The sequence below is a fragment of the Heptranchias perlo genome, chromosome 35, assembly GCF_035084215.1.
Source record: "Heptranchias perlo isolate sHepPer1 chromosome 35, sHepPer1.hap1, whole genome shotgun sequence".
NCBI classification, from domain to species: Eukaryota; Metazoa; Chordata; class Chondrichthyes; order Hexanchiformes; family Hexanchidae; genus Heptranchias; species Heptranchias perlo.
The window spans coordinates 25,349,327-25,366,199 of NC_090359.1; the positions used below are offsets into that span (position 1 = coordinate 25,349,327).

The following is a 16,873-nucleotide window of genomic DNA, read 5'->3' on the forward strand; positions in this document are numbered from 1 at the left end:
GCCATTCCTCATGCATGACCCAGACAGTAAGAATCAGCAGGCTATTCAACCACGGCGAGGCATCACAGCCAAGGCTGATCCTGACCTCGAGCAGATGCACGCGCACAAGCGTGCACACACACGTAGACACGTTCCACCAGGAGTTATTGGATAGCAATCAGGAACAGGCTGAAATTTCCACTCCCTCGCTCTGAGGCCATTTGGTTGGACACCAGAAATCAACCAGTGCTCAAAGAATTGTACCCCAGTGAAAGTCTGCACATCAGGAGAGAAACCTGGAGCTGGAAAAAAAAAGCACACACTTCCAAGGCAATCAATACATCCCTACAAATCCATCCTGGGATCAGCCCGTAACAGTGGATAGATGAATTTCTGAGGAGTGCATTTGGGACACCATCTTATTTTCGGCCAGTCGGACTGGCTCTGAACAGCGCAAGACTTGTGGCCACAAAATAGTTCGTCACTGACCTTTGCTTTTATCGTTCCAACTGGTAGCTTGTCCAGAGCCACCGTGAGCGGGAAAATAACTTCATCGTTGGAAATGATCGGCTCCTCCACCATAGTCTGGAGAAGAGAAACAAAAACAAAGGCACTGAGGTACGTGCTGGGCACGGGTTCCGTTAGAAAAATGCACAAGTTGTGCGCAAGTCCACAACGCACAGCAACGACCAATTCGGCACAAGGCAAAGCCTCATGAAAACACATTCTGATGTACAGTTCCCAGGATGAAAACCTGCACTTCCCATTTTATATAGACTCATACAGCAAAAAAAAAGGCCACTCGGCCCATTGTGCCTGGGCTGGCTCTTTGAAAGGGCTATCCAATTAGTCGCACTCCCCCTGCTCTTTCCCCATTGCCCTGCAAATTTCTCCTTTTCAAGTATTTATCCAATTCCCATTTTGACTCGCTACGTAAAAAAACTTCTCCTCATTTCCCCCCTGGATATTTTGCCAATTAACTTAAATCTGTATGGCAGTCTAGTGGTTTTGGTACTGTACTGGCAAGCCGGGGGTTGAGAGTTCAAGTCCCACTATGGTAAACTGTAAAATTGAATTCAATAAATCTGAGGAATGAATAGGAAACTTGGGACCATGAAAGCAGTCATTAAAACTCAACTGGTTCACTAATGGCCTTCAGTGAAGGGGAAAAAGGGAAAAAAAGATTCGCATTTATACATTGCTGTTCATGACCTCAGGACGTCCCAAAGCACTTTACAACCAATTAAGTACCTGGGTAGGTAGGTAGGTAGGTAGTGGATTCGAGTCCCACAGCAGGGCTTGAGCACATAATCAAAGCCTGCAGTGCAGTGCTGCATTATAGAGGTGCCGTCCTTTGGATAAGACTTTAATTTGAGGCCCTGTCTGCCCATTAAAAATCCCATGGCACTATTCAAAGATTCAGGAGTTCTCCTGGTGTCAGGGGCTAACATTCCCCCCTCAACTAATAGCAAAACAACAGATCCACTGTTCAGTCAACAGGACACCATTGGTGCAAAATGGCTACCATGTTGGCTTGCATAAGAATGGTTACTAACAATGTGTTAGCCGTGGCTCAGTGGGTAGCACTCTCACCGCTGAGTCAGAAAGTTGTGGGTTCAAGTCCCACTCCAGGGACTTGAACACATAATCCAGGCCGTCACTCCCAATGCAGTACTGAGGGAGTGCTGCACATGGCATTATTTCTAAGAACAGCAGCGGAGTTCTCCCCGGTGTCCTGGTCAATATTTATCCCTCAACCAACATCACTAAAACAGATTATCTGGTCATTTATCTTATTGAGGGAGCTTGCTGCGTGAAAATTGGCTGCCGCATTTCCCTATATTACAAGAGTGACCACACTTCAAAAGTACTTCATTGGCTGAGAAGCACTTTGGGATGTCCTGGGTTGCGAAAGGCGCTATATAAATGCAAGTTCTTTTTTTCTTTCTTCACTCGAAAAAGTATTGAAATATTGTAAGACATTGTGATAAAGTGCAATATAAATGAAACTTTCTTTTTTTAAACTTTTTAAAAAAAATTATGAAATGAAGTGCATTTATTTTTTCCAACATGACCATTTGATTCATACCTGACCGCAGAAATCACCCGAAATTTGGGCCATTCACCCAGTGTAAAAATTGGATAAACCCCCAACTGGCCACATGTACAGGGAAGAAGGGAAATTCACCAATTATCTAAGGTTTCTGCAGATATATTATGCTTCTCTCGCTGGCCTGCTCCACAGCTCTTATTTTCCGTGACTATCAAGCAGTTCCATCCTTACAACACCATCGAGACATGTTTGCCTGTCCTGAATTAGCCATCTCCTGGCATTGTGCCCAAGCATGCTGCAGCCAATAACTAAACAAAGTGCAATAGAAAGGCGCTTTAAAATACAGCTGTCCCTCATTATCAATGGCATTGCTTTGTGGGATCATCCATCATTCAGCCTTCATCACTGATGCGGACGTACAACACGTACTTTAGAACTGCGACATAATGCAATCGATTGCAGCAGCAAAAGTGATTCTATCTCGGGGGAGGGTTTTAAAAAGAAAAAGCTCATTGTACCATCAGCCTCCTGAATCCATCACCAAAACACGGTGGGATTAGACGCGCTGGACTCACGAGAGAATGCTGCATCTATCTGCAAGTAACAACAGCATGTAAGGATCTGAATTACCTAGAGATGCAGACAAAATGCACCTGCTCTGGGGAGGTATTTAGGGGAGGACGTCTACAGAGACTCAGGAATCCATCCCATTACCCCCCCCCCCCCATCAGGATCAAGTGACAGGCATGAGCAAAGAGCCTGTGAGGTCAGTCACTGTATCTCTTGCTTCCTGTGGGCAAGAACAATGCATCTATGCTCCCTCAAGCTGCCTGGACTTAAAATTGTAAACAATTTTACAACACCAAGTTATAGTCCAGCAATTTTATTTTAAATTCACAAGCTTTCGGAGACTTCCTCCTTCCTCAGGTAAATGTTAACATTTACCTGAGGAAGGAGGAAGTCTCCGAAAGCTTGTGAATTTAAAATAAAATTGCTGGACTATAACTTGGTGTTGTAAAATTGTTTACAATTGTCAACCCCAGTCCATCACCGGCATCTCCACATCATGTACTTAAAATGGCATTGGAACATGGAAAGTAGCTCAATTGTATTTCTACAGTGCACAAAAATTGCACAATCCATACACCCTTCGAGCTCGCAACTTGCGTCCGATTTCTCGGTGAATGATTTCTCCTCAATGAGCCATTTTATGCACATTAGCGTAACTCAGTTCATGGGCAGATCATTATACGTAGAGAATTTACAGCACAGAAACAGGCCGTTCGGCCCAACTGGTCCATGCCGGTGTTTTTAATGCTCCACACGAGCCTCCTCCCACCCTGCTGCATCGAACCCCATCAACGAATCCTTCTATTCCTTCATCCGCACTCTTCGACAGTGCAGCTGTTCGTGAGGCTAAACAGATGAGCCCGCATCCCACCACTTCACAGCATAGTACACAAGAGTGACAGGGCACCTCTCTGTCCTCGCATGGACCAGTGTTGGAAGTTACTGTAACCCATCCGACAATTCAAAGTGTGCAAACTATTTACTGTTTTTGCTGACGTTTACATTGCCTTTACAACACAATGCCAGTGTTTAAATGCAGTGTAAAAAATGAATATAGGACGACAGATGGTTTAACAAGGAATCAGTGTACTGGGTCTTCCTGGATAGAGAGAATAATTAACCAGGATATCCTACTCTCTTGATCGGAGATATGCATTACTCTAATTTTTTTATGATTTTATGGGTTTGCACAAGACCATTTCCTCAGGTCCTCCTTCCATTTTCCATTTAAAAAAGTGTCTCCCATTCGCCCCTAACTGCTTCCTCACTCTTACAATCACTTCTATTGATTTTGACCTCTTGTACCCACCCCCACCCCACCCTTCTGGTTCCTCAGCTTTACATACAATCTGCACGCTTTTAAAACCTAAGTATGGTGTAACCTAAAGCAGAAGAGATTTACTAGAATGGTACGGGGGATGAGGGACTTCAGTTACGTGGAGAGACTGGAGAAGCTGGGGTTGTTGTCTTTGGAGCAGAGACGGTAAAGAGGAGATTTAATAGAGGTGTCCAAAACCATGAAGGGTTTTGAAGGGTCAATAAGGAGAAACTGTTTCCAGTGGCAGGAGGGTCCGTAACCAGAGGACACAGATTTAAAATAATTGGCAAAAGAACCAAAGGGGAGATGAGGAGAATTTCTTTTAGGCAGCGAGTTATGATCTGGAATGCGCTGCCTGAAAGGGCGGTGGAAGCAGATTCAATAGTAGCTTTCAAAAGGCAATTGGATAAATACTTGAAAAGGAAAAATTTGGAGGGCTGTGAGGAAAGAGCAGGGGGAGTGGAACTAATTGGACAGCTCTTTCAAAGAACCAGCACAGGCATGATGGGCCGAATGGCGTCCTTCTGTGCTGTTTGATTCTATGAACTGCTGCTGCCTGATTTACCCACCTCTAATTTTGATAGTGCTAGCACCGAGGGTCTTGGCCCTTCACCGAAATAAAATGCTTACACTCCCCCCACCACCAATTTAATTTGTCCATCTCCCGTTCAGTGTTGTTTTCTGTTAAGTGCATTCCCCCACATCGAATTGCTTGAAGAAAGCAGGAAAGGTCGGTTGAATAAAATTAAGCTTGAATCTGGGTGTAACAGATGGAGACACCATCCATGTGATCCTTGATGTTCATCTTCTATTTAACAGGCAGAGATGCTCTAAATACATCAAGATGCTTTGTTGGACACTTTTTACTGTCTCTCCAGGAATCACAATGACGGTATATATATATATATATATATATATATATATATATAGTACAAGCCATCAACTGTTAACCTAAGGTCCTGTGCCCCAGTGCCGTGTGAGCAATCTCTGCGGGCAGCTCCAGTATTTAGTCACAAAACCTTCCTGGTCACTTAGACAAGGTGCTGGAAAGAAAGAACCAATGAACGAACCTGCATTTAATCTGGCACCTTTCACATCCTCAGGACATTCCAAACCGCTTTACGGCCAATGAAGTGTAGTCACTGTTGTAATGTAGGGAAACGCGGCAGCCAATTTGCCTGAGCTGTGGAATTTACTCCGATCGTATTGTGGTGATTCCATGGGATGGTACTTTTGAAACACCGTTTTCTGGTTCAAACGGCTCACCCTGTTTCTGTAAGTGGTCGTATGTCCCTTACGATCTTTCTCTTTCAACCTTGCACAGGGACATAGCATGGGTCTAACAACTAACTCTGCTTGCAGTAACTTATTGGAATTTATTTAGAATTCCCACTGCATCAGTTTTGGAAGAAGAAAAGAATCACACTTTAGCCCTGCTCAATGCAGGTTAAACTAACTAATCAAATATATTTATTTATTTATTTTATTCGTTCATGGGATGTGGGCGTTGCTGGCGAGGCCGGCATTTATTGCCCATCCCCAATTGCCCTTGAGAAGGTGATGGTGAACCGCCTTCTTGAACCGCTGCAGTCAGTGTAGTGAAGGTTCTCCCACAGTGCTGTTAGGAAGGGAGTTCCAGGATTTTGACCCAGTGACGATAAAGGAACGGTGATATATTTCCAAGTTGGGATGGTGTATGACTTGGAGGGGAACGTGCAGGTGGTGTTGTTCCCATGTACCTGCTGCCCTTGTCCTTCTAGGTGGTAGAGGTCGTGGGTTTAGGAGGTGCTGTCGAAGAAGCCTTGGCGAGTTGCTGCAGTGCATCCTGTGGATGGTACACAGTGCGCCGGTGAAGGGAGTGAATGTTTAGGGTGGTGGATGGGGTGCCAATCAAACGGGACGTTTTGTCTTGGATGATAGCCTCAGTCTGCAGGACGATATAGATGGGTTGGTCAGATGGACGGAACAGTGGCAAATGGAATTTAACCCGGAAAAGTGCGAGGTGATGCACTTTGGAGGGACTAACAAGGCAAGGGAATACACAATGAATGGGAGGACCCTAGGCAAGACAGAGGGTCAGAGGGATCTTGGTGTGCAAGTTCACAGATCCCTGAAGGCGGCGGAACAGGTAGATAAGGTGGTAAAGAAGGCATATGGGATACTTGCCTTTATTAGCCGAGGCATAGAATATAAGAGCAAGGAGGTTATGATGGAGCTGTATAAAACACTGGTTAGGCCACAGCTGGAGTACTGTGTGCAGTTCTGGTCGCCACACTACAGGAAGGATGTGATCGCTTTGGAGAGGGTGCAGAGGAGATTCACCAGGATGTTACCAGGGCTGGAGCGCTTCAGCTATGAAGAGAGACTGGGAAGATTGGGTTTGTTTTCCTTGGAGCAGAGGAGGCTGAGGGGGGACATGATTGAGGTGTACAAAATTATGAGGGGCACAGATAGGATAGATACTAAGGAGCTTTTTCCCTTCGTTGAGGGTTCTATAACAAGGGGACATAGATTCAAGGTAAAAGGCGGGAGGTTTAGAGGGGATTTGAGAAAGAACTTTTTCACCCAGAGGGTGGTTGGAGTCTGGAACTCACTGCCTGAAAGGGTTGTGGAGGCAGGAACCCTCACAACATTCAAGAAGCATTTGGATGAGCACTTGAAATGCCATAGCATACAAGGCTACGGACCAAATGCTGGAATATGGGATTAGAGTAGACAGGGCTGATGGCCGGCGCGGACACGATGGGCCGAAGGGCCTCTATCCGTGCTGTATGACTCTATGACTATGTCGAGCTTCTTGAGTGTTGTTGGAGCTGCACTCATCGAGGCAAGTGGAGAGTATTCCATCACACTCCTGACTTGTGCCTTGTAGACAGTGGAAAAGCTTTGGGGAGTCAGGAGGTGAGTCACTCGCCGCAGAATACTCAGCCTCTGACCTGCTCTTGTAGCCACAGTATTTATGTGGCTGGCCCAGTCAAGTTTCTGGTCAATGGTGATCCCCAGGACGTTGATGGTGGGGGATTTGGCGATGGTAATGCTGTTAAATGTCATGGGGAGGTGGTTAGACTCTCTTGTTGGAGATGGTCATTGCCTGGCACTTGTTTGTTGTGAATGTTACTTACCACTTATCAGCCCAAGCCTGGATGTTGTCCAGGTCTTGCTGCATGCGGGCACCGACTGCTTCATTATCTGAGAGGTTGCGAATGGAACTGAACACTGTGCAATCAGTGAACATCCCCATTTCTGACCTTATGATGGAGGGAAGGTCATTGATGAAGCAGCTGAAGATGGTTGGGCCTGGGACACTGCCCTGAGGAACTCCTGCAGCAATGTCCTGGGGCTGAGATGATTGGCCTCCAACAACCACTACCATCTTCCTTTGTGCTAGGTATGACTCCAGCCACTGGAGAGATTGCCCCGTGATTCCCATTGTCTTCAATTTTACTAGGGCTCCTTGGTGCCACACTCGGTCAAATGCTGCCTTGATATCAAGAGCAGTCACTCTCACCTCAGGAATTCAGCTCTTTTGTCCATGTTTGGACCAAGGCCGTAATGAGGTCTGGAGCCGAGTGATCCTGGCAGAACCCAAACCGAGCATCGGTGAGCAGGTTATTGGTGAGCAAGTGCCGCTGGTTGCAATGTCGATGACACCTTCCATCACTTTGCTGATGATTGAGAGTAGACTGATGGGGCGGTAATTGGCCGGATTGGATTTGTCCTGCTTTTTGTGGACATTTAATCAATTCATAAAGAGTAAAAATATTGGGTAAGTGCTTGTGTTTCTCATACACACGCACCTGGATTGTGTTCAGTAAAGGAGTAATCTGTTTTTAAGTGATGTTGGTTGACTGAAAAATATTGGCCAGGACACCGGGGAAAATTCCCCTACTCTTCTTTGAAATACTGGATATGAGATCTTTAACGTGAGCAGACGGGGCCTCGGTTTAACGTCTCATCCAAAAGACGGCATCTCCTACAGTGTAGCACTCCCTCAGTACTGTACTGGGAGTGTCAGCCTGGATTATGTGCTCAAGTCTCTGGCGTGGGGTTTGAACCCACAACCTTCGGACTCCAAGGCGAGAGAGAGAGAGAGAGAGAGAGAGAGAGCGCGCGATCTCAGCCGCCCGTTATACTCCCTGCCGGACATTCAGTTCCTTTGACTTCAGCAGAACTGAATATGAAGCGGGGCATATAACAGGCCGGCAAAACTATTCCACCCACAAGACCAAGTTCTTCCACCTCGTTTGGACGATATAATTCAGCAGGCTCTTCTCTGACCAACAGGCACTCAGCTGAGCACCGCCCAGAATCCTTCTCAGTCCTAGATTCTGATCCAGTGCTCGAACGTAAAACACAAAATGTGCTATTGGCCAGGACTCAAAACAAGTTTTCAGCTGTGAAAAAAATAACAACTCACTAACAACTTGCATTTATATAGCACCTTTAATGCAGCAAAATGTCCCGAGGCGCTTCACAGGAGCGATTATCAGACAAAATTTGACACCGAGCCACTTAAGGAGATATTAGGACAGGCGAGCAAAAGCTTGGTCAAAGAGGTAGGTTGTAAGGAGCGTCTTAAAAGAGAGAGAGGTGGAGAGCTTTAGGGAGGGAATTCCAGAGCCTGTGGCCTAGCCAGCTAAAGGCATGGCCGCTATTGGTGGAGCCATTAAAATCATGGACGTGCAAGAGGCCAGAATTGGAGGAACGCAGAGATCTTGGAGGGTTGTAGGGCTGGAGGAAGTTAGAGATTGGGAGGGACGAGGCCATGGAGGGATCTGAAAACGAGGATAAGTATTTTTTTTAAAAATCGAGGCATTGCTGGACCAAGAGCCAATGTAGGTCGGCAAGCACAGGGGGTGATGGGTGAACGGGACTTGGTGCGAGTTAGGATACGGGCAGCCGAGTTTTGGATGAGTTCAAGTTTACGGAGGGTGCAAGGAGGGAGGCCAGCAAGGAGAGCATTGGAATAATCTTCGACGTCTGAGTGAAGACATTAGCGGCAAACATTGCAAATGCCAAATCAATGCCATTAAAAATTCACTACCCATTAAATATATTGGATAGCTCTCAGTTAATTGTGCAAAACTCAAAAGATGCAAATAATTTTGCTTGCATCTTTGACTATCTTATATTTCACTGACAGCCATTCATACACTTAAGTCTGGCTGAGCTCTTCAATCAGGCTATCATGCGCTTCCATCTGGCCGTGTTCAATTCCCTAGTACAATACACAGAGCAACCCCACATTAAGTATTTATTCGACGACCAGGCTGTTTAATAATCTAAAATGGGAGCATAAAACAGGAAGAGACAGTAAATATATTAAAGTGGCGCAAAAGTATCCATGCAGAGGGGTAAAGAATGAATTTACGATTATCTCAGGAACGACTCAGAGTGCTTCATCAACTACTTCCAATTGTAATCACCGTTGTTTTATATTTGTGCAAGTTTAAGGTCCAACATTCAGCAAATAAGATGAATGATGAGTTCCTCCAGGAGGTGTATGTAAAAGATCCCACGGCACTATTTCGAAGAAGAGCAGAGGAGTTCTCCCCGGTGTCCTGGCCAATATTTATCCTTCAACCAAAATCAATAAAAACAGATTATCTGGTCATTATCTTGTTGCTGTTTGTGGGATCTTGCTGTGCGCAATTTGGCTGCTGCGTTTCCTACATTACAACAGTGACCACACTTCAAAAGTACTTCATCGGCTGTAAAGCGTTTTGGGACGTCTTGAGGTCGTGAAAGGCGCTATAGAAATGCAAGTCTTTCTTCTTTATTGGCCGGGATACCGTGGGAACTTCCTGCCCTTCTTCAAAATATGCCTTAAAGCCGATGTGAGCCATCGGAGAGGGGCATTCAGGCCCTCAATCCAACACCTGTCCAGTACTCTAGCAGTGAAGTGTCAGCCTGAATGATGTCCTCAAATACTGGAGTGGGGTTTGAACCCACAACATTCTGACTCAGGGCACTACCAACTGAGACAAGAAGAAACTTGGAGGGGGGGGGGGCGGGAAGAAAAATCATTTTCCTTTCCACGAAGTCAATAGAAGGCGAAACAGGGCAAGGTGTAGTATGGGCGGCTAATTAGACATCGCCCGTCTTACATCATCCCCCAAAGTTAAAATTACCCCCGTCGGTCCCCTTCACAATTTTAAAATGGCAAAGAATTCCACACATTTGAAAAAAGTTATAAATACATAGAAGTCGCAACATAGAAAGAGGCCATTCGACCCATCTAGTCCGTGTCGGCATTTATCCTCCACACAAGCAAATAGTTCTAATCACATTTACCTGCCCTGTTCCCCTTTCCCTTCATCTATCCATTCAATCTAATCTTGAATATTGACGCAGTTTCCACTTCAACCACTAATCCTGGAAGTCGACTCACAACTCTGTGTGTGAAGTTTCTCTTGCCCTCTGCTCTAAATCTCTTACATTTAGTCTTGTATCTATGGCCCCTCAGTCTAGACCTCTCGACTACTGGAAACAGTCTGCCTCAATCTACCCTGTCCCATCCTTTCATGATCTTAAACACCAGCCTGTAATTAGGGTTGCCAACTCTGGTTGGACATATTCCTGGAGGTTTCATCACATGACCTCCCACCTCCAAATGCCCCGCCCAGTCAAATTCCCATCTCCAATATTTTTATAATTAAACAAAAACGTGTTCACAAGGAAAATGAATTTAGAACACACACTTTAACGCCCCAATGATTTCACTCCTGGGCTGCTCACAGCAGGAGATTAATCTTCAAATCCTGGAGACTCCAGGACAATCCTGGAGGGTTGGCGACCCTGCCTGTGATCTGCATTGTTCAACTAAAAAAGCAAGTCCCAAATTTTTCCACGTCTTTCTTGCTTTCAAGTTGACACGTGAAAGTCAATTTTGTACCATGTGCGTCACTGGCCTCCACTGATCCACCACTGGTTTCTGAAACTCTGGACTGGCCAAAATCCACGGGATAAGGATCAGGACAAGTGGTTAAAAGAAAGTTCGATTTCTGCTCGGATGACTAGATCCCCAAGAGCAGCGGCCAAGATGCCATCTTTAGCTCCTGACTGTGCATTAGGAAAATAATATTGCACAGAGACTCCAGTGCACTGGAGGATTAACCAATAACCACTGGAGCACACTCACGTTTACAGCGCTGCACAGTTAATTAATGTCTTAATTTGCTGGGAATGCCGATACGCTAAACACCAGAAACTATCAATCCCAACAAGTGAACGTTGCTTTTGAATGAACTAATGCTGCATTTATATTTAGTTATAAAGGGGTTCCACCCATACAGTAAGTGGCAGGGGACAGCAGGTAGAGTGGGGGAGCAGCCGAGCGGGTGGTGGGGGGGAGCCAGTCGGGCCGGGGCGAGGGGGGAATCCAGTCAAAGGGTGGGGGGGAAGACAGTCAAGCGGGGGGCCAGTGAAGCAAGAGGGAGAGATAGAGAGAGATACATACAGCGACACAGAGTGACACACACACACACAGACAGTAACAAAGAGGAGGAGAGGGGATGAAAAGGGTGAAAGCTCCAAGAAAAAAAAGAAAATTGAAAGTAACATTTAGTCAGTTAAACATTTTCTCACACCCAGTTCATTATTTATCTGATTAGCAGAAAAAGCAGAAGTGCAAGAAAAATGGAAAAATCTGGCGAGAAAAACAGCTGTTCAATGTGAGACTAAATAATCCTTGCACGGATGCTTTGCTCTCCAGTCATTTATAACAAAATAGACAGAGACAGGATAAGGCAGCATATGGGTGAGAGTACTTAACAAGGGGTCACTCTTATCGGATGCTTAGCAGTAACAGGAGTCAATGATTCCAACACAAACACTCAGCTTCCTCTCCCTCCTCGGTGAACTCATTCATATATAATGTCGTTAAAAAGAAATCTTGCTCGGAAGCTCACGAACGTGTGCACCAATTTGGAGAATGCAAGGTTGCAAAACAGCAATTCTTTACAGATTACCACAGTAGCGTTCTTGAAGTGTGACCGTCACGTCAACCCTTCAGTGGGGTCCGTCCATGAAGAACGATCTCCTCAAAACAGGAACTGTGAAGGTCACGGCACAGTCGCATTCTGGCATCAAGCCGAGCCGTCCTTAGATTGACTATTTAAGCTGTTCTAAGTTGCTCATCTTCCTTGACAGGATGACGATGTCCTTCTAAGTGGGGAGATCTCGTCTCATCGGTCCTGGAATTAAGCCCAAATCCCAAGCACAATTCTACACATTTTTTTTTAAAAAGCACAGGGAATTGTTATGATCTGGAATGCGCTGCCTGAAAGGGTTGTGGAAGATGATTCAATCACAGCTTTCAAAAAGGAATTGGATAAATATTTGAAGGGAAAAATTTACACGTGTGCGTGTGAGAGATGAGCATTTACCCAATATTTTTACTCATGAATTGATTAAATGTAAATAAATTCCATTAGTTACTTTAACCTGCATGGAGCAGGACTAAAGTGTGTTGCCAATTCACTGATCAATCTTCCAACGCATGAGAATGCCAATGTTTGATGCTATTGCAACTTGTACCTTTGTCTCCTGGGATCATTGGAAGGAGAATCTCTAAAATGATTCCCACAGCCTCCTTTGTTTGTGGAGCAAACATGGGAATGGGGAGTACTTCTTACTGTGTGCGCTTCCCTTCAATAGCACCGCTGTATTGGTGGTCAGCGGGGTCACTATAAAGAATTGGTCTTTCCAACCAGTGTGGCTCAATTCGAAAAGCTACCTGTTATCCCATTTACCTTACAGTCACCAGAGGCCATATAAAAAGGACCCTACTAGAAACATGGACCTTCTTTTCTGGCCAACCAGCAGTGTGGCTCAGCTGGTCTGGATTACAAAAGGGGAGGAAGTTGTACAGGGCCTTGATTAGACCCCGGCTGGAGTGCTGCGTTCGGTTTTGGGCACCGCACGTCATGTAGGTGATACTGGCCTTGGAGGGGGGTGCAGCGCAGAATAATACCAGGGCTTAGAGGGTTAAATTATGACAGGTTGCATAAACATGGCTTGTATTCCCTTGAGCACAGAAGATTGAGGGGTGATCTGATCGAAGTGTTAAAATGTTTAAAGGATTTGATAGGGTAGATAAACTATTTCCCCTGATGGGGGATTCAAGAACAAGGGGACATATTCTTAAAATTAGAGCTGGGCCATTTAGGGGGGAAAATCAGGAAGGGCTTTTTCCACACAAAGGGTAGTAGAAATCTGGAACACTCTCCCCCCAAGAGGCTGTGGATGCTTGACTATTGAAGCTTTCAAGACTGAGGTCGATAAGATTTTTGTTCGGTAAGGGTATCAAGGGATATGGAGCCTCGGTGGGTAAATGGAGTTGAGGTGCAGATCAGCCATGATGTAACTAAATGGCGGAATGACCGGCTCCTGTTCCTATGTACCAACTAGCGATGCATTCTTTTTTCACTCTCTGGCCTCTACAGATATTCCCCCAGCTGCTGAGAAAGCGACAGCAGCCAGGAAACAAAGTCCCAAGCTGCACCTTTAAGCCAACGGCACATACACGAGCTGCTTCCTCTCGTTCCGTGCTATATAATCCACTGCCAAACAGGGTGGAGATAGGCTTTATTGCGTGCTCATAGCATTTAATGCAGCAAAAAAGGATTCTTTTCACGCTTGCTGCAAAAAAAATCCACTTTATTAAAATATCCTGCTAAGATAGCTTGGAAAGGGAATGGTACTCCTTTCATACATATGCACCTGGATTGTGTTCGTTAGAGACACAAGCACTTACCCAATATTTTTACTCTTTATGAATTTGATGTAAATAAATTTGATTAGTTAGTTTAACCTGCATTGAGCAGGGCTAAAGTGTGATTCTTTCCTTCTTCCAAGACTGATGCAGTGGGAATTCTAAATAAATTCCAATAAGTTACTGCAAGCAGTTAGTTGTTAGACCCACATTACATCCTTGTGCAAGGTTGAAAAAGAAAGATTGGAAGCAACATACGGCCACTTACAGAAACAAGACGAGTCGTTTGAACCAGAAAATGGTGTTTCAAAAAGTACCAACCCATGGAATCACCACAATACGAACAGAGTAAATTCCACAGCTCAGGCAACATTGCAGAACCAATTTTAAACCCAATAACAGGCTCTAGATGCGAGACTTCAAATGTAATTATCCACTGGATCAAAATGCGTGACAGATACATAAGCCTCTTCTTCAGCAGATGAGGCAGGCAACAGAATTATTGCCCAATTCTGATAAATATATAAAAAACGCTCATCACTGCACCAAGTTTGGGGGGGGGGGGGGAAGGTGGTGGAGATACTGAACTCTTTTTGCAGAAGGTGCACCCACCTTCCGGAGAAATGCAGCAATGGTTCTGCACCAAAATAAATTATGCAACGAATCAGGACTGCGAGAATGTAATCTGCACCAGTTAACAACTGGAAAGCTTCTTGCAGAGGCGCAGTAATAAGATGCACCCCAAGATTACCACTGCTGGTCAAAGTCACCCATAAACTGAGCCACACTACGAAACACACTCACCATCACACTGTGGGTTATTTACACTGCACATTGCCAGACATGTTATGTTCATGGTGCACAGTATACAATGTATTAGAACTAAGTAACACCTGCAATAAATGTCACATTAGAAGACCAGTAACCAATTGTAGAAACATTTCAAAGAAAAGAAACCACTACACAGTTCAAATATTCATTTCCAATTGCTCCCTGTGCTCCTCTCCCTCAATGTTGGTTTGACTATCCCTTTTTGTTCTGAATCTGATTCCAAGCCTGTATTAAAATAAACTGGCGACTAACTGACAGGCACGTGTTCAGACTTTTACTGTCCCTGCCCACTATCTGATTCACCGGGAGGCAAACCCACACACTGGTGCTTGTTTTACCTCATTCTTGCCTCAATGCACAATCCTCTTGTGCAAACTAGAAACCTCGCACATTGAATCTGTGCAGCTTCCACCCCGATTGCACAACTAACTGATCATGAAGAACAGACAGTAAAATGTTCATTTGCAAGTGCATGAATCCCTAGATTTTCCTCTGTAAACTTGAGCTCATCCAAAACTCTGCTGCCCCGTATCCTATCTCGCACCAAGTCCCATTCACCCATCACCCTGTGCTCGCTGACTTACATTGGTCCCCCGTCCAGCAACACCTTGATTTTAAAATTCTCATCCTCGTGTTCAAATCCTTCCATGGCCACACCCCCTCCCTAATCGCTCTAACCTCCTCCAGCCCTACAACCCTCCGAGATCTCAGCATTCCTCCAATTCTGGCCTCTTGCGCATCCCTGATTTCCTCCGTTCCACCATTGGCGGCCATGCCTTCAGCTGCCTAGGCCCTAAGCACTCCGCCTCTCTCTCCTCCTTTGAATCACTCCTTAAAACCTACCTCTTGGACCAAGCTTTTTGACATCCGTCCTAATATCTGTTTACGTGGCTCAGTGTCAAATTTTGTTTGATAACGTTCCTGTGAAGCGCCCTGGGACGTTTTACTGCCTTAAAACGGTGCTATATAAATTAAAGTTATTGTTGTTGTAGATTTCCCCAGTTGCCTCATTACCCGACCGCTTGCAACAAAGCCAGATCCACTTTCGAGCTTCCGAAGCTGTGCCGGCCACTAGGAGGCACACAAGAGCAGACCGTGGACCGCTCTCCCTCCTGCTCCTCTATGCAGAGATTCCCGACAGCAGTCCAGCAACTGATCATTGTGAACATAGGAAGAGGAGTAAGCCATTCAGCCCCTCGAGCCTGTTCTGTAAAGGAATCAAGCATGCCCGACACTCTTAACATCCTTCACCATGAAGCCTCATGGCAGAAGCCTCATCACAAGATTCCCAAAAGAACTGGGTTTCAACCTTTTATTTAATTAACTGTGATTGGATTACTGTCCTATCCCATAACTCGTGAGCTGCCCATTATGTCTTACTTATTCAATAAGCTGCTACTTAAAACACTTCACATACAATCAGCACAATGACTGTTAGGTAGGTAAACATGGCAGCCATTTTGTACACAGCCATAAACAACAAGGTGATGAGCAACCAGTTAATCTAACCTGTTTTGGTGGTATTGATGGAGGGAGGAACGTTGGCCAAGGAACGGGCCAGGGTGACATGCTCTTCTTTGAATAGTGTTCACCTGAACAAGCAGCTGTGGCTCAGTGGGCAATCTACAACAGTCTCACCTGAGTCAGTAGGTCGTGAGTTCAAGTCCCACTCCGGGGACTGGAGCACAAAATCTAGGCCGGCACTCCCAGTGTAGTACTGAGGAAGTGTGCTCAAGTCTCTGGAGTTGGACTTGAACCCACACTCCGGAGAGAGTGGTACCTTTTTTTTAAAAATTTCAAAATATACTTTATTTCATAGAATTTAAAAAGGTACACACAATTCAAAGTAAATATCACAATTCCAAACTAGTATATTTCAAACCAAGAATACCAGAGATCATACACAAAGCGATCTCATTATTACAATTCAAACACAGTATTTCTTATGACTCATTGTGTACAATACAAGGTGGGGCGGCCTTCCACGGTGGCCTTTCCCAGCGAAAGTGCTACCCACTGAACCACAGATGACACCTTAAACTCCACCTGACATAAATGCTCCACACGCTTTTCTCTCCCCTCACTTCTCTTGATTACCCTTTTGAGTTAAGTCACAATGCTCCATATGTACACAACTCCAAACAGTAAAACTTTTTAAAAAAAATACTTCAAATGACAAACGTTTGGCAGCAAGTTTAAAGCAGTAATTCATCTCCGTTTTCCACTGTAATCTGTTAGTGGCTCGAACTTTGCTTTGTTCAGATGGCTTATAACGATGGAACTGTCTGCAATGTCAGTTAATTTACAGCATCCTCTGACCAAACCAGCACAAGCGTCCAACGCTCAGTGTTTGAAATTTGTATCCTTTCCACAGTCAGAGGAATCGGTAGGCAGATTAAAAAAAACT

The 16,873-nt window shown here is 45.1% G+C and overlaps 1 protein-coding gene across 1 annotated transcript in view; it reads right to left on the reverse strand.

Moving 5' to 3' along the window:
- The window catches only part of trappc14 (trafficking protein particle complex subunit 14), a 76,979-nt gene that overhangs the window by 34,618 nt on the left and 25,488 nt on the right, over nucleotides 1-16,873 (reverse strand). Inside the window, exon 2 of the mRNA XM_067971850.1 lies at nucleotides 469-564. Within this exon, the coding sequence (XP_067827951.1) occupies nucleotides 469-564 (96 nt within the window). The remainder of the gene's footprint in view (nucleotides 1-468; nucleotides 565-16,873) is intronic.